At 39.5% G+C, this 24,286-nt stretch overlaps 2 protein-coding genes across 2 annotated transcripts in view; both read right to left on the reverse strand.

Annotated features, from left to right (window-relative positions):
* Positions 1 to 3,032: 3,032 nt before the first annotated feature.
* acer1 (alkaline ceramidase 1) lies at positions 3,033 to 7,427 on the reverse strand. The gene is made up of 6 exons (XM_020602707.1): positions 7,315 to 7,427; positions 7,047 to 7,161; positions 5,298 to 5,436; positions 4,037 to 4,174; positions 3,813 to 3,950; positions 3,033 to 3,213 (listed from the first exon to the last, which is right to left on the reverse strand). Exons 1-6 carry the CDS (start codon positions 7,405 to 7,407, stop codon positions 3,033 to 3,035), a joined length of 804 nt encoding a protein of 267 aa, XP_020458363.1. The 5' UTR covers positions 7,408 to 7,427.
* A 1,741-nt stretch (positions 7,428 to 9,168) lies between these two features.
* Positions 9,169 to 24,286, reverse strand: part of myo1f (myosin IF) — a 19,247-nt gene continuing 4,129 nt past the window's right edge. Inside the window, exons 3-29 of the mRNA XM_020602730.1 lie at positions 20,903 to 21,031; positions 20,033 to 20,122; positions 19,833 to 19,927; positions 19,626 to 19,713; positions 19,179 to 19,268; positions 17,923 to 18,054; positions 17,612 to 17,746; positions 16,681 to 16,813; positions 16,033 to 16,229; positions 15,823 to 15,903; positions 15,627 to 15,713; positions 15,379 to 15,465; positions 14,962 to 15,129; positions 14,649 to 14,734; positions 14,487 to 14,568; positions 14,095 to 14,201; positions 13,913 to 14,011; positions 13,674 to 13,818; positions 13,347 to 13,461; positions 13,079 to 13,248; positions 12,675 to 12,820; positions 12,014 to 12,160; positions 11,779 to 11,927; positions 11,577 to 11,639; positions 10,826 to 11,042; positions 10,221 to 10,381; positions 9,169 to 10,096 (exon numbers count right to left, since the gene is read on the reverse strand). Of these exons, the coding sequence (XP_020458386.1) occupies positions 10,020 to 10,096; positions 10,221 to 10,381; positions 10,826 to 11,042; positions 11,577 to 11,639; positions 11,779 to 11,927; positions 12,014 to 12,160; positions 12,675 to 12,820; positions 13,079 to 13,248; positions 13,347 to 13,461; positions 13,674 to 13,818; positions 13,913 to 14,011; positions 14,095 to 14,201; positions 14,487 to 14,568; positions 14,649 to 14,734; positions 14,962 to 15,129; positions 15,379 to 15,465; positions 15,627 to 15,713; positions 15,823 to 15,903; positions 16,033 to 16,229; positions 16,681 to 16,813; positions 17,612 to 17,746; positions 17,923 to 18,054; positions 19,179 to 19,268; positions 19,626 to 19,713; positions 19,833 to 19,927; positions 20,033 to 20,122; positions 20,903 to 21,031 (3,276 nt within the window). The 3' untranslated portion in view covers positions 9,169 to 10,019. The remainder of the gene's footprint in view (positions 10,097 to 10,220; positions 10,382 to 10,825; positions 11,043 to 11,576; positions 11,640 to 11,778; positions 11,928 to 12,013; positions 12,161 to 12,674; positions 12,821 to 13,078; positions 13,249 to 13,346; positions 13,462 to 13,673; positions 13,819 to 13,912; positions 14,012 to 14,094; positions 14,202 to 14,486; positions 14,569 to 14,648; positions 14,735 to 14,961; positions 15,130 to 15,378; positions 15,466 to 15,626; positions 15,714 to 15,822; positions 15,904 to 16,032; positions 16,230 to 16,680; positions 16,814 to 17,611; positions 17,747 to 17,922; positions 18,055 to 19,178; positions 19,269 to 19,625; positions 19,714 to 19,832; positions 19,928 to 20,032; positions 20,123 to 20,902; positions 21,032 to 24,286) is intronic.

The raw sequence follows: 24,286 nt of genomic DNA on the forward strand, positions 1-24,286 counted from the left end.
ATCAGTACAAATAAGCATCGTTATAAGGCACCGCCCCCTTTTGCCCACCCAACCAGCGCCAGGTGTGGCCACTAGCCTATATAAAGGCCCAAAATGGTGTGTTCCTTTCTGCTCTGACAATGGCGTGCCCATTCTTGCGAGATGTGGTGGATGAAGAAGCACTTGTGCTCAGAAGAGCCTTCAGGCGAGAGAGGGTCTTCAGGGACCGGTTGGACCCACTGGCCTTCCCTGATGACGACAGTGGTCGGCTGCTGAAGGACCAATATGTGTTGAATTATTTTAGTTAGTATATGTGCTTTCAGTTTTGGCTAAATATGTCCTGCGGTGGCAGAGGAATTTGGAATTCATGGGTATGTGAGTAAAGAGGGTGTGCTTGAACAGGGCAGTGGGTGTGTTTGTGTAACTATGAGTTTTTATTGAGAAATAACAGTATATCCACAGTTTTCAAACACAAGCGGTTTCTCCTTTTACAGACTATTTCCCCAGCCTTGGAAAAAAAACCTGTTCACATGGCACAGATGAGGCTGGGGTACACAGGAAATGCTTGGATAATTCATAGAGGGTTGGGTAACTATATATGCAATGTATCTATCTATAGGTAATATATCTTATCTATATCTAATGTCATTTAGGACTATATGTAACTATATCTAGTGTTATCTAACTATGTAACCATTTCTCTCTAACTTGCTATCTAGCTATTTATTGATCCATCTCTTTATCTATAGTGATTCTCCACTAAATACACAACCTGCTACAACACTATAAACTCTCAAAGCAACAACAGCAACAAACCAACTTGCTCTGCAAAGACAGATTCAAATGAACACCACTAAATAGGGATATCCTATTTCTGAACACACTTGATCCGAAGTGATTCACATGATAAACTGAACCAATCACCTGATTCACATGATGTCCGACGAACCCAACTGCTTTGGACGTCACTCAAGTGATTCAAACCTCACTAGTCCCGTGACCGAAACAAGCCACGGCACAGTGGTTTGAAACAATTGCTTTATGAGCTACCGCGCATGTATCGGAGCCTCGGGTGTCAAAGGGCTATCACTAGTCAGGGCATGGGAGCCCATTGTAGTCTAGTCTCTGTGCTGCTCAGACTTTGATGTGAGATTAGCTCTGGGACACAAGGTCACCACTCTCACTGGCCCGGTGCTGCCCCTTCTTCTCATGCTGCCCAAGCTGATCCAGTCTGCCTCTCTGTCAAATCTGAGTAAAAGAAGTCCCACCTAGCTGTTGGACATGAGGGTTTCCACTCATATTGAGCTGTCAACCTTTATAGTCCTTCTTTTCAGTAGGTAGGAGGAGGGAGAAATACAAAATGAAGACATTACTCACAGGTTTCACATACATACAGTAGTAGACCTTTATTATAACTGGTAATAAAAGTTTTTTAAAATCCTGTTTATAACAAGAGACATCTCTAAATATAATGTAACCCAGTACAACACCACCTTTAACTATGACCTCAATAATAAACATATAATTGAATTTATAGATTTATGACAATTTAACTAAAAACAAACATTTTGAGCTTCATAAACACCGATGTTGAGGTGGACGTGTTGCACTGAAATGCATACATTTGTACAAGTGTACCTCACAAAGTGGCTGGTGAGTGTATATCACCACCCACAGGAGGTCACTGTTGAACACTAAAGTGCTGGGGACACATGTACATTTCATTTTGTAAAACATCTATTGTTATATCTATCACATCCTTCAGAAAAGATCATGTGAATGGAGGCACAGTATTCCTGCATATTCTCAAAACATCACCAATACAACAAAAAGGTCATGTGCGGTCAGTCATACAGAAGACATACACCAGAAGACATACAACAGAGAATTACTTGAAGTTGACAAATATATGTTACTGAAATAATACAAATGTCTTCAGTACCAAAGATGGAAGTACATAAAATTCTAACATGTTACTGTACAGATAACTTTAGCTTTCCTGGTGTTATATGCACAGCTCATAGTAGGCCAGTCCTAGGTTGTGTGATTATGAAACTACCACATGTTGATATTTTAAAACTGCATGTAAACATGTTTTATTAAAGCACTTCATTCAAAGAAACTGTTAAAATTCTGGCAATAGTTTGTGTTTCTTAGGAGAGAAATAGTGTCATCATAAAAAATCCAGATAGTTATATACTGTATATGTTGTGCCATGTGCAGAATTAAATACACATCTATATATTGAAAAAAAAACAAGTGATTTTTATAAACAAAAGCACACACATTTAACTGTATGTAAATATTTTATGGAACCACTAATGATTTGCAAACTCTTAATATTTGACAATTATTAACCTGAAACGTCAATAAAACTCGACTTCATTTTACACACAGAAGTTCAAGGTCAGTCACTCCTAAATATCTGCTGCCCTCAGCCTCAGTCTCTCCAACACTATCTGGAGTTTCTCAAGTTACTCAAAACACAGTTATGTCTTGAGATTAGACAACAGTGGTCTGTTTTGAACTCCCAAGTCATTCTTTACCCGATAAGCTTAAATTTAGTCACTGTTTGCATTAGTCTTGACCATCTTGGCAGAACAGTGTCAGTGGCTGGACAACTGAGTGGACCTGGTTCTCAGGTGTGATTCCTATTCCGAGCCAATTGGGCCAGCCACTGCCTAACCTGAGCAAATACAATGCAGATACCGGGTGTGAGGATAGGGGTCAGGAATGCGTTAGGGTAGGTTAAGAATGTCCTGACAACCCCCTCTCTGGGGCCAAATAATGGGTAACCCTGTAAATTGATCTTCCATATGAATACTCTCCATTCTTTGGCACATTGTGTATTATCGACTGTGTATTAAAAGATATATCAGTTAATTAAGTGATGTTATATTTCAGTGTTTTGGATTTTGGTGTTGAGGACATCATTTCGGATCAGATCTGTAAGGTAAGAAGCTGGTGCTGCTTAGGTCATTGAATGAACTACTGTAGTGATGGAGTGTATTAATAGAAATGTTTTGCTAAAGTTGGAAATGACTTTATCACCATCAGCAGCGCTGTTTCTGTGTCTTGGTTGTTCTCTTCAGGACAAGCTGAGGTAACCCAATGGCCCATTTATCACATGGCCAGTACTGCAGAACAGGTAGTGAGTAGGGTATCTCCAAATTGGCATCCAGGTAAGCTAACAGGGTGGTGCCATAGGCCACAGCTATCACTATGAGAATGTGCCTGAAGGATACATAAAATAAAGATCAATACACATAGACATGTTCTAGAAATGATACTTATATACCACCAATTCATTTTGCCAAATGTGTTTTGTATGAAATGGTCACAGTCAACACTTGGGGTCGGGGGTGGACGGTGGTTGTGAAAAGTACACCACACACTCTTTGTTGTGCTTCATGATGTTACTTTTGATGTTTTAATATTTAACCTAGAATATGGCCTTATGGCCCTAACTGTGTGCATCTAAATATAACCATAAAGAAGTTTATCACGCTTTTGTTTCTATGAATGGATGTTGCATTGCAAAAAGAAACATGTTGTCAGTAAACATTTTGCTGCTGTTTCTAGTAAAAGCATTTCCTCATTATGTTGAGAAGAATAACAATTCAGGTCGCATTAGATTTCTCAACATGCATGATGTTGCAGATCTGTAAATAAAGGTACTTTCTATGACACAAGGTTAGAGATAAAAGGAATGAATGGAAAGAAAGGGCAAGGAAAGGTAAAGAGAGGAAAAGAAAAAGGGAAAGGCGAATAGACAAGTGAAAAGGAAAACATAAAAGGAGGAAAGGAAAGGACACCAGTAAGCCAGGACTTACCAGATACCGTGTAGGTAGCAGAATTTCAGCCTCTGCCAAAAACTGCAGCCAATACGGTCACTAATCCAACAAAAGATGGCAAGGATCCACAGAGCCACAAACAGCTTGGCCATTTGCAGAGCCTTCTGGTCAGTCCAGCTGAGAAAGAAAATCGGTGATCGTACCCAATTAAAACTGCTTGAAATACAGATTAAAATGCATTAAAGACACTGGAGTTTTCATACCATCTTATCTCAAGAACAAAAGTGTAGATCAGATAGAGGCCAGAGCAGTTCAATACGTAGGCGTTGGCTGTAGGTTTGACAAATGATAATACCGAGGTGACGACAGTAACCAACAGGACGAGCCTTGAAAATGTTGTCCTTGGTGGAGCAGACAGAAAAAGAAAAAAGATGAAGTGAGGCAAATGTTTAGGAGAGTGGACAGCTTATATGAGGTTATGAGCTTCACACTCTCCCGTATGGGAGCGAGACACAGAGACTGAACAACAGGTAAAATACGCCTGAAGTCTCACATCTGTCTAAAGCTGTTTGTTTCAGGAGGTCTATCTATCTATCTACCCATGATCTATTCCTCGTATCCTGTGGAGGGTCACAGGGGGCAAGGTGTCTTGAGACAATCACAGAGCTGACACACAGAGACAACCTAACTTACCTGTCTTTGGGAGCAAGGCAGAGAACCTTAAAAAACACACACAGGTATGGGGAGAACATACAAGCTCCTCAGGCTCCCCGTCAGCCATGAGGTTCAAACCCAGAACCTTCTTGCTGCGAGGCAACAGTACTAACCGCTGCACCACTGTACTGCCATGTATCCGCAGTTATCATTCAAAATAACAGAATAATAATTCAGAATAATACTAAAGGAAACCACCAAGGAAAATGTGAGATGCAGGTTCTGTTTTCTTAAACCTGAAATAGGCGATCATTCCGGACACTTGGAGGCAGCAAAACCAAGCTAAGTTATGGTGAACATGTTGGTAAACAGTTGCTTATTTACAACTTATAAATCATTTGGTGGTGTCTCTGGCAACCTGGCAAACATAAGACAAGACAAGATGAACCTTTATTAGACCCCCGAAGGGTAAATTCACAATGCTACAGCAGTAAGGGAACATATATAAATCCATTATTTACAGGGAATTGAGTCGGGGCTGTGGAATTATCAAATATTAATTGATGTTTTCCCTCAGATTATGGTTAAATATTTACACAGGACATGTGGAACTCCACTCTTTTACAACAGCGAGATCGCCTCTCTGTCACATTAAGATGAAAACTGCAGCATCATATTGTGTCTCTCCTCTTGGAGCTCAGACTGACTCTGCAGCCAGCACAGGTTAGGTTTCAGAGTGACCTGCCTTGGAAACATGCTATTATCAGTGTGAGTCTTAGTAACACATTTAAAAAAGACAGACTTTGGCCTAATTGTGGAAACATAAATCAGTCATCTGTTGTTGAATTCATTATCACAAAGGTATCTTACCTGTCTTTTACAAAAGAAGGAAACCTCTTGTGGGGGAACCAGCTGGAATATCCTGCTGCCAACACCCAGAGGACTGACAGCTCATCCAACATCTGGCCAGCAAAACTAAGAGTCATGTGGAAGTACACTGAGAAGAGTCCTGTAAGAAGAGAGAACAACTGTCTTTTTAACGTGAAAATAATTTTCATTACAGAAACACAAACACACAAAGACTATAGGAGACAGGGAGTCATACAGTGGCATCCAGTTATTACATTTACAGTAGCATTTGGTTTTCAATCTGCAGGGGTTGCAAAACAAATTCCTCTCTGGTCAAACTGGTTATTATGACAAATGGCAAGTAGCACTGCAACAAATGATTTATTCAGCTAATTGTTTCATCACCAAACAGAGGCGTAAGGCCTAGGTTGATGAAGTACTGGAGCGCACCTATGGCACGCACACACACAATTAAGTTGTGGTTTGTTTCAAGGGCCATGTAAACACTTTTCCTACAGTGGCATCTGTAATTGCCCACACGATCAACTATTAGGCTTTTTTCTCTGCGGTAGAATGTTATAACTGTAGATAATCTTATTACTAGGGCATAATCTCAACAGGGGACCAGTTAGAGGACATGTCGTACACAAAATATGAAAAACAGAAATTTGTCTAGTGTCATGACCAGTCATCAAATCCCTCATTAGAGCTATAAGAAAACTGATGCTTTCTGCTCAAGTGTTAAACTGACTCCAAAATTGGGTTCCTACTTCTTCACACTGGTTTACCTGTCACCTAGTAACTGTGAACACATCAGCTGTGGGTAGGGCTCATGACGGGTCAGCACATGCCAAGGTTTGGCAATTTTGCATCGGCTTGCACCATGTAGGCCTACAGTTCATCACTCATATATACAGGTACAACAGTCTGTTTAAATCCCAACACCACGTAAGGTTAGTGCAAAGTCTGTTTCTGCTGCTGATCATTGCATCTCACATTTGCCTTCACAGCCCCCTCCTGGAGGTTCATCAGTCTGCATGGTCTGAGTTTTGATCTGTCACTTGTCTGTCATAAACAGAGTCTGTAGTCAACACTAAACTGTGTCTCTGTGAGCCATGTTATTTTAATGAATCGGTCCAATTTCTACGGCCTACAGTAGGCCTTATATTACTTTATACTACAATGTGGGCATGCCCCAGGGGTACATTTAGGGACCAGTTCACTTTTCTTATTGGCAAGTACTGTATGTATCATTGTGTCTGATGGTGAGGGTTTAATCTGAAATGTGAGCCGCATGCCCACAAGAATAACAAATTAATACAATTTATGCAACAATCAAATTGCACAATACCCTCAAAACTACTCAGATACAATATGCTCCTTCCAGTTTGGCTTCTCCATAAATGTTCAACAAATCTGTAACAACCTTGCCTCTGCACTGACCCCCTCACTTGCTTTTTTTGCTGTCCTCCATGTTTACCTTTACCAGTCTGTGAGGGAGCGACACTGAATGATGACAGCACATGTACAGAGGAGTGAGACACTGAAAAAAACCACATGAATTCCAATCTGACTGTTTTGACAGTGGTCATATTGTCAAATATTCAATATAAATTGGATCTAGGACCATGTATGGAAGATTTGAAAAAAACAGATTTGGTTTGTTCACATTTCTGTGAAAAGATCAGATCTTGGCATGTAATGTGTCTGAAATAGCAAAACAGATACAAACCAGCATAAAATATACATATAAAGAAAGAAAGAACTGACCTACAAATATCATCAAGATCCAGACCATGTGGATTGCCAGGTTCCTCTCTTTGGCATAAGGGTGTAGAAGGTAGAGCATGATAGGAGATATAATGAAGAATATAAAGTTGCTCATCTGCGGGGGAAAGTGAACCAAAGAGAAAACTATCAAAAATGACTATAGCATATTTTGCATGATATATGATTTTAGGTATTCATCTGCACACATGCATGTTTTCTCAAATGATGTACTGATATAAATACTACATTATGGAGTTAGAGAGTTTACAGTGTTGAAGTACTCCACCACATGCTCCGAGTGTTTGTAGTTGTCTTCACACCAGTCGATTTCTGAACTCTCATAGGAGAAAATTCCTGCCATCTTTTCTCTGAAGTACACACCTGTCAGACATAGATATGGAAAACAATTACCACCGAATTGGTCAACAACCCAGAACGCACCATAATGTACTGTAGCTGTAAGAACATACAAGTGTTTATTAATGAATGTGTTAACAAGCATAATTCCTCCTACAATTGAATGTATGCATTTCCAACAATGTCAACAAACACAGGACATATATTGTATTGTAATTCAGTATATCTGCCCTGCTCCAATATTCATCTTTACAGAGTTTAGTACCACTTTCTAAACAGAACTGTTTATAAGATGTAATTAATGACTTTTTAATAGTTAATAAGCATAAATATACAATTGAATGTATGCATTTCCAACAATGTCAACAAACACAGGACATATATTGTATTGTAATTCAGTATATCTGCCCTGCTCCAATATTCATCTTTACAGAGTTTAGTACCACTTTCTAAACAGAACTGTTTATAAGATGTAATTAATGACTTTTTAATAGTTAATAAATCAGTTATAAGTTATTAAAGGACCAACTGCTAAACTAAAAACTAATAAAGTGAACAGGAGATAAAACAGTATAAACAGTAAATAGCTTATGACTTGATTAAATATTGACTATTAGATTGTGATTAATAATATTATGGGATTATTTTAATCACAAGACGTGGAACATCACAAATACACTACAAACTCACTATGATCACCACGCATGCACTCTAATTTACAGTTATAATGAACTCTGAATAAAAAGGTGTTAACTTTTTGGTCTAAGTGTCATTAATGGATGCATCTTACCACTCATGCCGCTGCTGACCCGGCCTCCAGTCCGCAAGTGTTGCTCTGCTGCAGGTGGTGCAACAAGTGCCTCTATCTGGGTGGAGCGTTGTTGGAGACACTCCCGATCCAGTTGTACGAGGCTTGTCTCTGTAATCTCGAGTCTTCTCTAGACATGAGGCTCAACCGGTCCCTCGGCCTCCTCTGCACTGGGCCAATACCGGACAATTTCAAAATAAAAGCACAAACGTGGTGGTGGCGGTATGTTTTTCTCTGTGTCTGTGCTTTATTAAAAGCAAATTCAAATAGGGGTAGAAACATGACTATCTTTTACTTTGGGTAAATAAACGGAACGGTACTGTAAAGTATTCATTTGAAATTTCACCTAAGTAAATCTGATTGAAGCTAACATCTATGTCAAAGTAGATAGTGGTGGTGGAAGTACGCTACTCAGATCGCTTAAGTAAAAGTAGCAATGACACAGTTACAAGTAAATGTTCTGCATTCAAAATGTTAAGCAAAAGTACAAAAGTATCAGCATCAAAATATACTTGAAATACTTAAAAGTAAATATGCTTATGATACACAAAGGCACGTGATAATGGATTGTATTATGACATTATATTTTATTATTCTATTATAATTATTTTTGCATAAATGTGCACATCACTTTAACGTTGCAGCTGGTAAAGGTGTTTAATTACCTACCAAATTAATTACCTACCAAATTAATTACCTATTTCCCACCTGGGATCAATAAAGTATTGGCTTAATCTATAATAATGCCAGATAATTTATTTGCTGATTGTATTTTTTTGTTATCAATCTGTGTAAATAATGAAAGAATTGGTTTAAAAAAATAACAGAAAGAACTGATTCGGTATTACAGCTACTGATTCTTTTTTCTTTTATTCATATACAAAAACAAATGTTGATTGATTGTGAAGAAATATCATTATTTTACAAAATTCAAAGCAAAATTGATAGAAATAAATGCCTATTTTTATTCAGTCACCTGCTTCAATTTTGTTCTTCAGAAATCTTTCACAACTTACTGATGACACAATCTAGATCAGTGCAGAGGTAACTGAGGTAACAATATGATTTTATTTATTTTTTTGAGTTGACAAAATACATAGAAAAATACCAAACATATTAGTAAAAATTCATGAATAAAAAACCTAAAATTCTTTTTTAAATGACATCAAAAAATATTGTCTCTGGTAATGGCACTGATTCATCTGAAGCAGGTTTGTTATGGTGCAAACATGAAAGGCAAGTTGACTTGTTGCATGTCAACAGATTTTTAAGTACAAAATCTATTATTACTTTATGCTGTTGACTTAATCAAGAATACTGAACAGCACTGGGCTGCCGTGGAGAAAAGGTTCAGGCAAATATAAACATTGTAGACACCATAAAGCAATGCATTATTTTCAGGTTAGTTTACCTTTGAGTCATTTTCACTGACATAATGGCTGAAAGAAGGGCTCTGCAGGAGTGTCGGCAGAAATCCTGTTGTAGGTCATTCTGAACAGGATAGTCCGGAACAACAACAGACAAGAAATCTGAGCAGTTCTTTGCAGTGGAGCTGTGTTTTACCAATTCTACCCATGTTTCCCATGCTCTGCATGTACAGCAGTACATGCCAGCCAGTACTTGCCAAGCAAGTTCAGTGTCAAGTGTCAGGTAGGTCCAACTATTAACAGCCTTTTATGTTGTTATTTACCATGCAACCATGAACAATTCTCAAGCAGCTGCTTATAGCAAACAGTATATGCTACTTTCAGCGAAGTGATATGTTTCTCATAAGGCAGATGGGTCCACGAGGATTGATCGTGTCCTGATCAAATCTTTTCCACATAGTTACCAGGGAAGAGACCTTCCTTTCCTCTAATCCTGCCTGTCCACCAGCCTGATGGATCTGCAGAGAGAAGCAGAGACACATCTAAGTAAAGTCTGTAACATTAATCAAATTCCTTTAGAACCTTATGATCTTTTTTTTTGCATCTGTTCACTCTCCATCTTTTTTATTTTCATCCACACACCTTCTTTGACAAGGTCAAACACATCACTGGCATCAAAGCTGAGCTCGTCCGTGTCCTGGCCAATGTACTGATATAAGGCTCGGCAGCGAGGTCCCTGGGGTCGAGGCTGTGGTTTAGGAGCAGGAGGAGGTCGCTGACTGACGCTCCTTCTCCTCTGCTTCCTGTGACAGAGAAACAAACCATGAAGAAATGAGCAAAGCTGGTGAAGACAGGAACAGGTGAAATTTCTTTTAGACAAACAGTGACAAAAATCAGAGCTGGGGCATCATTGTTTGAAAGAAAAGTTTTCTTGTTTGAAAAGACGCTATCACTTTCTAGATTTTTAACAGATCATTTAAATATAACTATAACTTTATCAGTGCCTGTGAAACTAAAAAAAGCTCTTGGCAAAAAATAGGAACTTTGCATAAAACAGCTACAAGTAACTTTTAGCAAAGAGAAAAATAAACAGGTAAATCTTGTGTTCTTTTTTTTTTTTAATTCAGGGAGTAAGCCTCACCTTAACACACCCTGGCAACTCTTGAAGCCTGTATGCCTTGATTTTTAACGGCTGACCAGTTCCACCCAGACATGAAATGATAATGACACACAACTATCTCACTTACCCTGACATGCCCTGGTCAGGCACATTGAGGAAGTCCATGTTCCCCTGGTTGTACTGGTTGTGGGACGGGACTCTTGGGGCCCTCTGGGCCCTCTGGGAACCCAGTTTGGGCGGGGCTGTGCTGGGTGGCCGGCTGTGTTTTTGTGGAGAGGAATATGTGATATCTGCTTGTTGATTGTGATGGCCTCTGGAAAACTGGGCTGCTCCATTCTGGTGCGCTAAGGAGAGAAAAAATGGACTAAAAGTCAGATTATGAGAAAAATACTTAATTCAAAAATGTACTTAAACACAAGTACATGTGTATGAATAGCAAACTTTTCTTAGATAAAAGTACACAATGTACTGTAGGTGAAATGGCCTCTATGAATGCTTTTACTGCACTGTCCTTGCTGATGCATTACTTTGTAAAATTTTTTTTTTTGTAGCTGCTTTAAAAAAAATCAGGTTTTTACTACTTTATATAGTGTTGGGTAGTTAAATCTAAAACAAGATGACATTCTGTTTATTTCTTCAAGGTAACTGGCAAATGCAGCTGTCAAATAAATGTAGTGAAGTCCAATATTTACATCTGAAAAGTAGTGGAGTCAATGAATAAAGCAGAATAAAATGCAAATAATGAAGTATAACATTTAAAATTTAGTATTTGAGTGTATGTTCTCCATTTCTTTCCACCAGGCCTACAGGGTCATGTCATTGATACATTCAGGTACATTCTGCTACACTGTACATAACAGTGAGAATGGATGAGTTACCTCTGTTGGCTACGTGATTCCTTCTTCCACCATGAGACTGTGGAGCATTCTTCCTGGTTGGCTCTGATGAAGAAAAAGGTTAGTCACAACAACATTTGGATGTACAAGAATCTATGACAACATTTTTGTCTCTATGATTCCTTCTGCCTCGCCTGAACTGATTTCTTAAGTACATACTGTGTCATTATGTCTTTTAACTCACTAGAGGACTTGGGTAGACCGTCCCCTACTGTGATGGAAAGGGTCTTCCCTCCAGGCTTGAGTTGGGCCAGGTCACCTTGGCCCCTCTGGAACACCACCACTCTGGAGCCTCCTCCACCCCAGCCTTCCTTCTTCACTCTGAACTCTAGTCTGAGTCAAATTAAAGCATGTGAGTGGTTTGGATGTGAGAGTTTCTATGCAAATATAGGCCAACATCTGTATGTGTCTACCCCTACCTGTCAGCGAAGGAGATTGTCAGTTTTCTCTTGGTCACCTCCTCATAGCGTTTAGAGAGCAGGCTGAGGAACTCTGTCTTAAAGTTGGACTCCAGCAGACTGTCGTACTGGGCCTCATGCAGGATGAAGAAATCATCCTGTCTTGTACTGAAGAAAAATAAAAACAGACTGTGAAGAACTTCTGAGGAAAAATTAATCAAACACAAAAAAAGTTTAAAATTTCTGAAGAAAATCTATGTGTGCCTGCAGCTGAGGCTTTTTGGTTCAACTAATACTTAATAATGGTTGAATTTCCTGGTGTTTACTGGGATGTTTGAATAGAACAGAACCATTGGTCATGTCATTAGTGACACCTGAGCTTTTCCTACAGTGACAAATGTTTGGTTAAAAAGGACTTTTTGCAGTTGAACAATGGAAGCAGTCCTCTCAGAATGTCCTGCTATGGCAGTAACAGGTGAAGTCAAAGATAATACAGCAAATGTAGTTATGCTGTGTAGGTAACTTTGCTTTGTTTCATAATGGTCATTACATCACAATTTTATTTTTAGACAAATCAAGTGGGAATCTTCCAAAATTTGTGTAACTTTCAGTACAATTCTGAGACGCCTGATAAATAAGGGCCCAGAGGTAGTAACGTGTCTTTTGTAAACTAGAGCCCTACCTGAGAGAGACACCGCTGATGCTTTCAAACTCCAGTTTTCGTTTCAGCACCTCCTTTATCTGTCCTTTCTCGGGTCCTTTCTTCACCTTCTCTCGACCAACAAGATAGATGCCTTTGGGGGTCAGGATTAAATCTCTCTTGATAGACTGGGCGGTGAGACAAAAAAAAGTGAGAACTGTGAGCAATCCCAGAGAGGAGAAGAAGAGTGGGGGGCACTGAGAAAGAGGAATGGTGTAAAGTTATTGTCAAATCCACAAAGATTGCAGCTTTAAAGGCGAAAGAATCAATTTATCTCAAATGTCCAATGTCACTTTCTTTCTTGTTGGTCAGATGTCATAAGACTAAACGTAATGTTTCCCTTTATTCTTTTAAGGACAATAACACCATGCTCCATAAAGCTTCACCTTGAACCTGCGATCAAACTTGTTCACTGAATCAGCAAAGTCGACGCGCTCCCTCTTGGTCAGAAACTGTCGCAGCTCAGGCCTCTGCTCCAGACCGAGGTAGTCTCCCACAAAGTTCCTGTTGATGCTGTTCTTCCTCCGCTCCTTGGAGTTGTACAGGATGTCTGAGGCTGAGTGACACAAGCATGGACATACATTTAGAATCACTGCTTGAAATGTGTGTTTGTTAGAAACAGTATGTATATGCACAATCTTTGGCTTCACTCACCCTCCTCTCTCATCTGTTCATACTTCTTCCTGGCAATGTACCTCCTCCACGCTTTCTGGATGATCCTGGCGAAAGTGTCAAACTTCCTCTCTCTCATCTCCTCAAGCAGAAACAGCTAAGGAACATACAGCGTGTGGACTTAAGTACCATACCTGAGTAAATGTACCTAGTTACTTTCCACCACTGCTATGTAAATTCCACATTTCATTCAATTCAGAATCAGAATCTGCTTTATTGGCCAGGTTTGTCAGACACACGAGGAATTTGACTCTGGTACATCGGCTCAGATATAAAATATGACCCAATCTGAAATCTATGGCCAGTTACCGATTCGGGGTTCTTGACAAAGACTTTGGTTCGTCCCAACTGGTACTGGTCATTATCCATGTTGACAGACTGGAGGAGGTGGAGGACCCCCTGCTGCTCCGGACCCCTCCAGCATGGCCACGTCTCTGCTGTAAGAATGGCATACCTGGGAAGCGCACACATACAGGACACACACCAAAAGTCATATTGAGAGTGTCTGAGATGTTGGGACAAACACACAGAAACAGATGCACCCTCACCTCATCACAAACTTATTGAAGACTCTCCGGTACGCAAACCCAGCTCTCCTCACACGTATGTTTTCCCGAAGTCCTAAGTACTCCACCTGATGCTTAACCCTGAAAACACATGATGTACCACAGTTCAGCAGTGTTTACCATTTGTTTGTGTGCAATACGGACGTAATGGTGAGGACGCTGACCTGCTCTCTTCCCAGTCTTTAGGTCTTTTAGTCTCGTTGGGTTTAATACAGCGGATATAGTGAGGAGTGCACTTCATCAGGGTGTTCACCAGATCATTAGCTTGTTTCTGTTGAATAACATCAGTGTGAAATCCAAGCAGTGTTAAAACCTAAAAACATCCTTCTGTTTTCTGTCACATTGTTACGGAAGAGTATTAGGGCCACTACATAAATTTTTTTTAATTAGGGCCACTGCATAAATTTTTTTCAAAATTCTGACTTTATTCTCAGAATTCCGAGTTTAAAGTCAGAATTCTGAGAATAAAGTCAGAATTTTAAAAAAAAAATTTATGCAGTGGCCCTAATACTCTTCCGTACATCGTAGATTCAGACTCAGGAAAATCAACTCTCACCTTGATCTTGGAGCTAGCTGTGGTCGGCCTGCTTTTCTTGTCTGTATTGAGGTTTTCAGGGAACAAGCTACGGATGAAGTTACTGAAGACAAATTCAGGAGGAATTATTTTGGCATTTAAGCATACCATAAGTGAAAACATCAGACAGAATTAGTTACTTACTATTCGCTGCTTTGCATGAGCTCAATGAGGTCAGGGAAAAGCACATCCCGGTTTCGCTCACAAAAGCCATTGATATCATATGACACCTGCGATGATACCACCAAAATAACCACTGTGTAAACAACCTCCCAAATGATTTTTGAGTCACATTTTTGTTTATCTCCTTTTGGTGTGACTAAAGCCTCAATCATGCAGCATTTATGCAACAAGAACTGCACGCACCAAAATGAGTAAAATACATAATACGATAGGGTATTCAAAGGGAAGTATTTCTGCTGAAGGAGATTTATTTTTACTGGTTTCAGATTCCCACCTTGCCAGCGTAGTGATGTATGACAAAGCCAGAGTTCCAGCTGTTAAAATGTTCATGCGTTCCCACTGCAGCCTGCAGTTTCTGCAGCAGAGTTCCATCTGCACCCTCTCCTTTGGCATGCATGGTAGCACACACATCATCCAGCACACTCATTATTCCAGGAGGGTTCTACAAGGAGAAGATGGCTTGTATGAATTTTGATGAAAAACATCACTGCTTGCAACAGATGCTACATACTATATCTTGAAGTGTCTGGGACGAAAAAAAAAAAAACAAGATCCCCAGTGCAAACATACAGTATAAACAAGTGTTATTTGATGTCAGTATATAATAAAAGAACAAGATATTGTGTTCAACACACATGGTAAATAAAAATGATTCTGATTTTTTGGGTTAAGGTGACAGTTATAATCCTACCAATTTATTTTCAATGAGGTCACACACAATCTTGTTGTTGAAGTACTCGATGGGAGTCCATTTGATGCCCTCCTGAACATACTCTTCCTGAGAGAAGGTTGTAGAAAGGAAAGAGCTCAAATGAAAAAGAACTGGAATAAGTTTTAAGACTTTAATTGAGATATTCACAGCTACATTCAGACAGAGATTCAGAGACATAATTACACAAATTTTGAGATGTGGTAGAATTTACAAACTACCATAACTACCTGCTCAGCTTTCAGAGTGAGTTCAATAAATATTTGCTGCAGTTTCTCATTGACAAAGTTGATGCAGAACTGCTCAAAGCCATTTTTCTGCAGGGGAAATCACAGTCCAGTCATTGTCAGAATATCACCATATGTAAAACTAACATCTGTTGCTTTGGTGGTCACCTATAAACATATAAGTTGTAAGAGGACTGACCTGAAATATCTCAAAGCCGTAAATGTCAAGTACTCCAATACTGAATTCTTCATGTGGCTTTTGAATGGCTTTATTTATGGCCTGCAGAAGAGAAATATATAATGCAACGTGTTCATTTCAACTTGTGTAGGAATCACATGTGGATAAATACAGGATGTTTTATGTAGTTTAATCTGTTTTTGTTGCCACAGTGTTACAAAGTTTGCCTACCTCCACAAGATAGTCGAAGACTCGTGCATAGAGGGCTTTGGCCAGGGCGTCTCGTGTGTAGGTGGCCTGCTCCTGGTTCAGGGTCACGTTGATGGACTCAGACTTCCCACCCCACTTTGAATCCATCTTCCGGCTGGTCAGCTTGTCCTGCAGGCGGTTGGGGTCGATGCCCAGCAGATAGGCAGGGAAGGCGAGTACTGGGCAAAAAGAGGCGACATTATGGTTGAAACAACATATCACCTGTGTAAGAAAGTGCATTATGAAGTTTCAGATATGTTTGTCTGCCAGACTGGAAGTGAACCAGCTGCCTGACAATGTGTCTAAGTGATATTTTCTAAAATAGCATAAATGTATTAATATTAGACAGTTACTGGGGAATGGTAAAATTGCCACCCAAATTATAAACAGCAATTATCTGTTGAGGAGGGACTCAGTTGGCAGCAATCACAGGAGAAGTGGTGGTGCACACAAATTAAATTAGCAGGGTGTCTGCACTGGGACCATGTGCTCAAATTTACTCATATCCCCTGGGAAGAAAACGGGCCAGGTGGGAAGGTGTGTGCACATACATTGATGAGTGAAACCACGTGTGTGAGCATGTATCTGCATGTACGAAGGTGCATCAGGGTGTGTGTCTGTTTAACTCACAATCCATGCTCTCCACTTGCCCATAGTTGCCTGCCTCTATGAAGCTGATGTTTCCCAGGTGGAGTATACCTGCAGCAATCTGCAGCACCTGAGCCTGGATGTCACCTGGGATCCCGATCACCTGCATGGCTTCCTGGAAAGCACGACATAAAAGCAGACAGCGAGGGCTGCAGTCAAATAGTTCTTCCAACCAGAAGAGATGATATTCATACAGTAGGAAAGATTTGTTTGTCAAAACCTATTTGCAATGTTAAGTATTCAGGAGCTTTACTTCAGTAAAAATACTAATACCACACTGTAAATGTGCTTCAATACAGGTACATTCATTCAGCTGATTCCAAATTAGCTTGTGCTTATCCTACTGTTAAACAGTTGTGCAATATTGGTTTGTGGTTCCCAATATTTTTGACTTGTGACCTGATAAAATGAAGCACAGTAAACTCTGCAATCTCTTGTCACAACCCTGCATTACATCTGTGTCTAAGCAGGGCTATCAGGGAGTGATAATCCCATCCAAACCTCACATATTGCTTAATTTAAATAGAGTGTTAGAGACTAAAACAGGTTTAAATTAAGAGAAAGAGAGAACCACAAATTGGAGAATATTTAGAAAAAAACCCATTTAATTTGTGTAGCAGAACAGTGGTTTTCTGTCCTATCTCTGAGCCCTCTGATTTATCTTATGACCTCCCAAACCTCAGGATGGAGGCCACTTTTGTACAAAATGCAGGAGGAAAAGTGAGAAAGAAAAGGAGGAACAGAAGATTAAAAGGAGCTCAGCTGCGAATTTTTCCACGACATCCATTAGTAGTTTAATCCAACTTTATACTAAATCTCTTTGTTTTACAGAAAGTGCAGAAATACATCACACTGGACATAAAAAAAACTTAGAATGTACAGTCACAGTAGATTTTCTCCAGCATATATGTACCATAGTCTCCTGGAAGTCTTTGCTATCATTGGTTCCATCCACCTTGTAGGTCCCAGACTGGTTGAGGTAGTAGTAGTAGTCTGGGGTCATGAGGCCCAGGCCCTCTTTCTGCTGATTGTTGGCGCCCTCTATCAGCTGGAAGACAACAGTGCAAGCAGAGGAGTGATAAAACCAAGAAGTGGTTCTTAAAGCAGGCAAGATAAAGGAGAATTTTTTCATAAGATTATTGTTTTTCACGTGACATCTTACAGTTTATGTTTTTAAGATGTCTGCCATTGATCTATGACTGTAATGTCTCTTTTGCCTCTGACCTGATAGTAAATGTGGAAGTTCCTCTCATTGTCATTCTGGCTCACCACCCTTGACTTCTCCAGCAGGAAGTTTGATATTTTGCCACCGTCTGGTTCTCCTCCTCTGCTAAACTGAATCTCAAAGTATTTACCCTGGCAATGCAAAATTAAAGTCAACAATCAGAAGTGAGAGACAGGCTATCTGGTGGTGACTCTGACAAATCTGATTAAGTCAATAGGTGCAAACAAAAATGTCCTCTCATTGTGCACTCATCCTGACACACTTCTAAAGCCTCATTAAACAATACAATATACTATAAGTAAAGGTGGAATACAATAAAACTAGAAATGGATCAGAATCAACATTGCTTTCAGGATGAGAAAATGTTCAAACTGTTGCAGCAGCTGTTATATATAAAGCTGTTACTTCCATATTTGCTACAGAAAAGAAACTGTCAGCATACTGCTAACTACAGTGACCCACATACATTAGTGGTGAGGGGCAGCTTTATAAATTGGTGTACTTAATCTGCACACACATTGGTTAATGTGGTTTACAGATATCAAGACCCCGCTGACGAGAAATGACAAGATGAAAAGGAATGTCTGTTTGTAAGCATCAAAACAACACTATTGGCTGAAACAATGCTTCCGTGGTGCATTGTAACGTCACAGTTAATGACTGATTGGCCTCTGAGTAAATGTTTTATAAACACGTATTATTTTGTTGGATATTGGTAAATGATTAATGGACTCACAGGTATACAGGTAAAGCTTCTCTATGCACTGAGGCACACTCAAAGTGCTTTAACACTACTTTCTCCTTTCAGCTATCTGCATTCCTAAGCACACACACTGGCGGAGAGCCACTAGGAGCAACAATCTGTTCAATAGTTGCTAAGATATTTCACTGAATTCCACTGTCCCTCTCATGGTAGCACTGACGAAAAGCCCAGAAATCACCAGAGTCACCTGGGAATCATCAGTGTATGTGCAAAATTTGAGGTAACACTGTAAATACTCATTGAAATATTTCAGTCTGGACCAGCATGATGGACTAACCGACTGTCACTGCCAACTCCTCTAGCATGAAAAAGAGGAACTGAAAGTGAGCAACAACTCCAGAGAAGGTACTAAATGTCAAGTCCTCCCTTCTTACTGACTATTTTCTGAAGTGAAAAGAATTGGGTACTTTTGTTAATAAATACCAACCCCAGCACACCCAACATCAGTAGTAGGAGTTAGAGAAAGTAGTAGGAGGTAAAGATCTTACTCACAAAACGACTAGAATTGTTGTTGCGGACGGTTTTGGCATTACCAAAGGCTTCCAGCAGTGGGTTTGACTGGAGGATGATGTCTTTAACATGCTGCAACACAAACACACACACACCGCTGTATTTGCATTCCTTGTGGGGACTTTACATTGACTTATATTCATTTCCTAACTTATCCTAACCTTAACCATAACCACTACTTGCCTAACACCTGACCTTAACCTTAAATCATGTTGCCACCCTAAAATTCAATGATTTCCTTGTGGGGGCCAGCCTCTGGTTCCCACAAGGAAGGCAGAGTCCCCACAATGTAAGTGTGTTAACAGGGTTCATTGCCCATAAAGTAATACAAAGGTGCACACACAGTAATACACTGTGAGGCACACCAGAAATACACAGCAGTAAGTTCATGGGTGTCTTGGGTTGTTTTGAGCCGTGACATGTCTCTACCTGGACTTTTGATCCTCCTCCAGATACTTTAGAAATGTAACCCATGATGTATTTAGCAGCCACTGTCTTCCCAGCACCACTCTCACCGCTACCACAGCACCCCATCAGCATGAAGCCCGGAACACAACGCACCACAAAACAAGGCAGAGTAAGACTGTGTAATATACAACACAACATGAAAACACAGAGTAAAGCTGCTGTGATCACCTGATGATGACACATTGATTCTCTCCATCAATCATCATGTTTCTGTACATGTTGTCGGTCAAGGCATAGATGTGAGGTGGATTCTCATACTGGGCCTACAGAGAGAGATAAAGACACAGCGGTTGGTTCACATTAATGGAGCACACTGTACAACAACATACACAGGAGTTGGTGAAGAAATGCTGAAGATTTTTACTCACAGCTCCTTGATAAAGTTCAATCTCTCTGTCAGTGAAATAGGGCATCTGTTTGAATGGGTTAACCGATATCAACACAGGGCCGATATAGGTCTGAGCAGGGTAGTTAAGGAACATAATGGAAAAGTAAACTTGTGAATCACCTCACAAGTAATTATGTTAAGCAATGATTTACAATAGACATTAATAAATCATTTGCCAGTTGCCTAGTGATCATGACATTTTGTGACTATGTAGTTTAGTTTGAAGTGACATCAGCTGCTTGTGGGTTTTTTTTTTACACTAAATATGGGTTTGAAATTCAGAAGACGGAAGTGAGTTGTTGAGTTGCACAGTAAATGCAGAAGCGGAAGAGCAACTTTCTTGTATTTATGACCATATACTGTATGTTTGTTAGTTATTTGACTGAATGTTTTTGTTCTATTTTCGTATGTTTGGAGGTGGATGTACAGTATATGTTTGACAGTGCAGAACTTTGTGTAACAGGGACAATGAAAGGAAACGTTTTTGATTAATTGTGACTGAAACACAGTGTTGAAGACCCACATTTCACTAAAAGAAGATGAGATTTTCTGTCATTTCTTTTTTAACTTATAGGTGCTTTTGTGTGATAACAACTGAAGGTATATATGAGGAATTCACCTGCTGGCAGTCACATTACTGAAGCATCATGGCTAAACTTCCTGTCCCTCACTTCCCTATGACTTCTTGCTCAAGTAATAAGATTCCTAATTATCTTGCTTGTTTTATCACGCTCAATATTTTCCACTGCAGTGGTAGGTAATGCACATGGTCAATTTTAAATTGTTTAAATTTACACAAAAATAATTCAAAACAACAATACAATGATGCTAATGATAGCCTGTAGGATGCAAAGATGTAGTCGTCCATGTATCTTTTCTTGAGGTTTTCCACGATGGCATCCTCTGTGATCTTGGAGAGCAGGACCATGTCATCCACTCCACTTTGCTTCACATTTTGACTCTGCCAGTGGTACTTGGCCTGAATCACACACCAGAGAAAGAAAGACATTGAAGTTGAAGATGAGATGAGGCTCCTTTTATCTTTATTCACTGGTCAGTAAAATCTTAACCCCATCGCTTTTTAAGATGAGTAACTGATACAAAAACATTACCAGGTCTTACAATACACATTTAAAGCTAATCTACCCAATTTCTTTTCAGCCTGGGGAGTCTAGTGAGAGTCTAAACAAGGTGACACCATAAGCTGCTCAGCTCTATGTCCCTCCCCTCACCCTCTTTCCTAGTGACGATGTGAACTACGAATGCCTAGTTACCACAAAATGTACAAAATGCAGCCCCCAGTCCGAAGCTAGCGGTAAAAAACTCTGGTTACTGCTAATGAGACACAAAGCTAAGCTAACACTAGCATTGTACAAAGCTCAAATTACTGCCAAATTAAAATCACATTAATTCAATACAAATGTAAAATAATGATTATGCTAGGTCACTAATATTACCAAAATAAACACATTAGCTTTAGATTCTAATTCATCCAGAAGGAAGAGCACCATATCTGGATCACAGTTGAGACTTTTGGCTGCTTTTAATGCTCTTCATCTCAAAAAGCCAAACCAATATTAATCCTAGTTTGTGTTTTCTTTCTTTTTTACTCCCACTCTCTCTACTACTCACAAACATTTCTTATAAAACCTTTGCTAGGTGGCAAATTTATGGACCAGACTTTGACACCACAAGGTAGAGAAGCTGGAATAACAACAGAAGCACTGTAGGTAGTTGAGTGGAATAGAGGGTTGTGTCCTGTCCCATTTCACTTATCAGACTATTTAAAATCTTAGTTACTGCATTTTCATTAAGTTGAGGTTACTTGTAATGAAGAACACTAGTCAGCCTGTGTATATATATATATGTATAGCCTGTGTATATATATATGGGTCTAGAGAAGTTCCCCAAGTCCAAATATAGTAACTCAATAATGTCATCAGGGCTGTTTCAGCCTGGAGACTGCACATTTTTTGCAGAAAGCATGTTACAAACTAGGGTTATTGAGTTTGAAAGACATTCTAATGATAAATACTACTGCATGGGAACTAAAGACTCCAGAGTTTTGGGGGCTTGACTTATATTTGAGAATCAATGTCAGTATAGCTCAGGCTGTGCTCATTCAATTTTAATGTGTTTTTTTTTCTTAATCCTGACTCTTACAGTGTGCAACCTTAAACTGTTGCACACTGTAAGAGTGTAATGTCCCATTAATTTCAAGTACACACTCCTAAAGTATGTTAGAAAAGAAAGAAAGAAAAGCAGATAAAGAAAGATACACAAATAAGCAAACAAAAAGAATGAAAGAAGACAAGGATGGACAAAAAACTAAGACAAAGTAAAAGGCAAACACAGTGACAGACAACAGTATAGATGCTTAATAAAAACACAACTCAGTGTGGTTGGCAATACAGGAAGTGGGGCTGGTTGTCAGGCAGCAGGTCTCAGATGAGGTGAGCTCATTTTCTAATTTGGACATTTAAGAGAAGTTACACCAAACTCCTTAATGTGCTGACTATGTAAATATCCTGGTGATGAAACATGAACAACTTCACAATAAAAATCTCCCACAGACATTTTAATACATAGGCTACAAAACACTACTCTTCTATGGAAAATATATAGTGTAACAGTTTTGTCTACAAAAAATAAAAATAAAAAAGTTCCTTATCTCTGAAAAGGGGCCTGAAATCATGTCTGGTAATGAATATTCAAGTATATTGCATCACACACTGCCCAGCATCACTGCTTCCCTCACATAAATAGTGAAATTACTGTCAGGATACTATGGCTGGAAGAGATTCAGAGAGATTCAGCCCTATATGTTAGAGCCTCATTCAAGTCAAGTCAAGTCAGTTTTTATTTGTAGACTACAGCCCAAAATCACAAATCCCATGTTTGCAACAGGGGGCTTACACTGATCAGGAGTCTGTTGTTCATCAGAATCTGTGATTGGCAGATGTCGCAGAATGGTTAAGTATAGTTGGCATCGTGTTCTTGTGTAGCATTAGCTGTTAGCTTGTATAATACAGAGTACTACTTGGTGTTAACTGTATAAAAGAGGTCTAAGCAAAATGTGCAAATGTAGTTACAGTCCAGCTGAGAGTGTTTATTTTCTCAATTGATCCAAAACATGATTCTAGTAACAGAGAAGTGGGAGTCTGGGTTGTTAGCAGTGAGCTAACTGTTAGCACTCACTTAGGCTACTACAAGGGAGCTAAATGAAATATTCCAATGAAAGTATGTCTCATATAAACTAACGTTAAAAAGTAAATTAATAGTGAACAGACACTCTAGGGTCTGGTTTACATCCAAAAACTGTGCACTCCGGCATATTTGCTGTCAAACAGATAAAACTTTGGCAATCACTCCTGGTTGCTGAAATGTTCGTTCTGGCTGCTCTGACACCAAAGGTTGCAGGTTTCTCACTGCATTCCCGAAATCTGCAGACATTTACGGGTGAAACATTACTGGCTATCAGATTTGTGGTGTCATAAATTTAGTTTACCTTCCCATGTTTGAAACTCAGATTTTAGGGAAGCAAACAGACATCCACCTTCTTCAGCAAAGGAATGTGAAAACAGCCTGTAGGTGATGTACCTGCACATACACCAGTCACTATAGTGGAGGACACAAACAGTATGTAGGGGGTACAAAAACATGAAAATAAACAGATTTTTGAATGAAGTCAACTTGTTTCCTGTATCTTGCTTTCCCTCAAAGATGCTGAACTGTTTGATGTGTGAAGCCTAACAAGTCTTGTTACTGGCATGGAGGTTGAGCTGTGGTCTGGGGCTTCAACCTACATTTACTGCTTTCACCTCACGGGAGGCATCTCAGACTGACACAAGGTTATACTATCACATCAGGCCATCACATTTGTGTCTGTTCAGCACAGGTGTTATTAGCATCACATTTAATGTTGCAGCTGGTAAAGGTGGAGATAATGTTAACTAGGCTACCTCATATGCTTACATATACTTAGTACTTTACATACTTAATACAAAGTATGAAAAAATGAAAATATTTGACTACAGATACCTCAAAACTGCTTTTCACCTCACATTCTCCTCTCATGAGTGATATGATTTACAAACTCCTTTCTAAGCCATGTTATTAGCCCTGACTAGGTCTCAGAACTTACATTTTTTTAAATCTGTAGCACTCACACTCATTGCAGGATGTTCTCCATTTATACTTCACCTCTGGGTGAAAACAGATCACTGTGCTGTCA

Source organism: Monopterus albus, unplaced genomic scaffold, assembly GCF_001952655.1.
Source record: "Monopterus albus unplaced genomic scaffold, M_albus_1.0 scaffold58.1, whole genome shotgun sequence".
In the NCBI taxonomy this organism is placed as follows: Eukaryota; Metazoa; Chordata; class Actinopteri; order Synbranchiformes; family Synbranchidae; genus Monopterus; species Monopterus albus.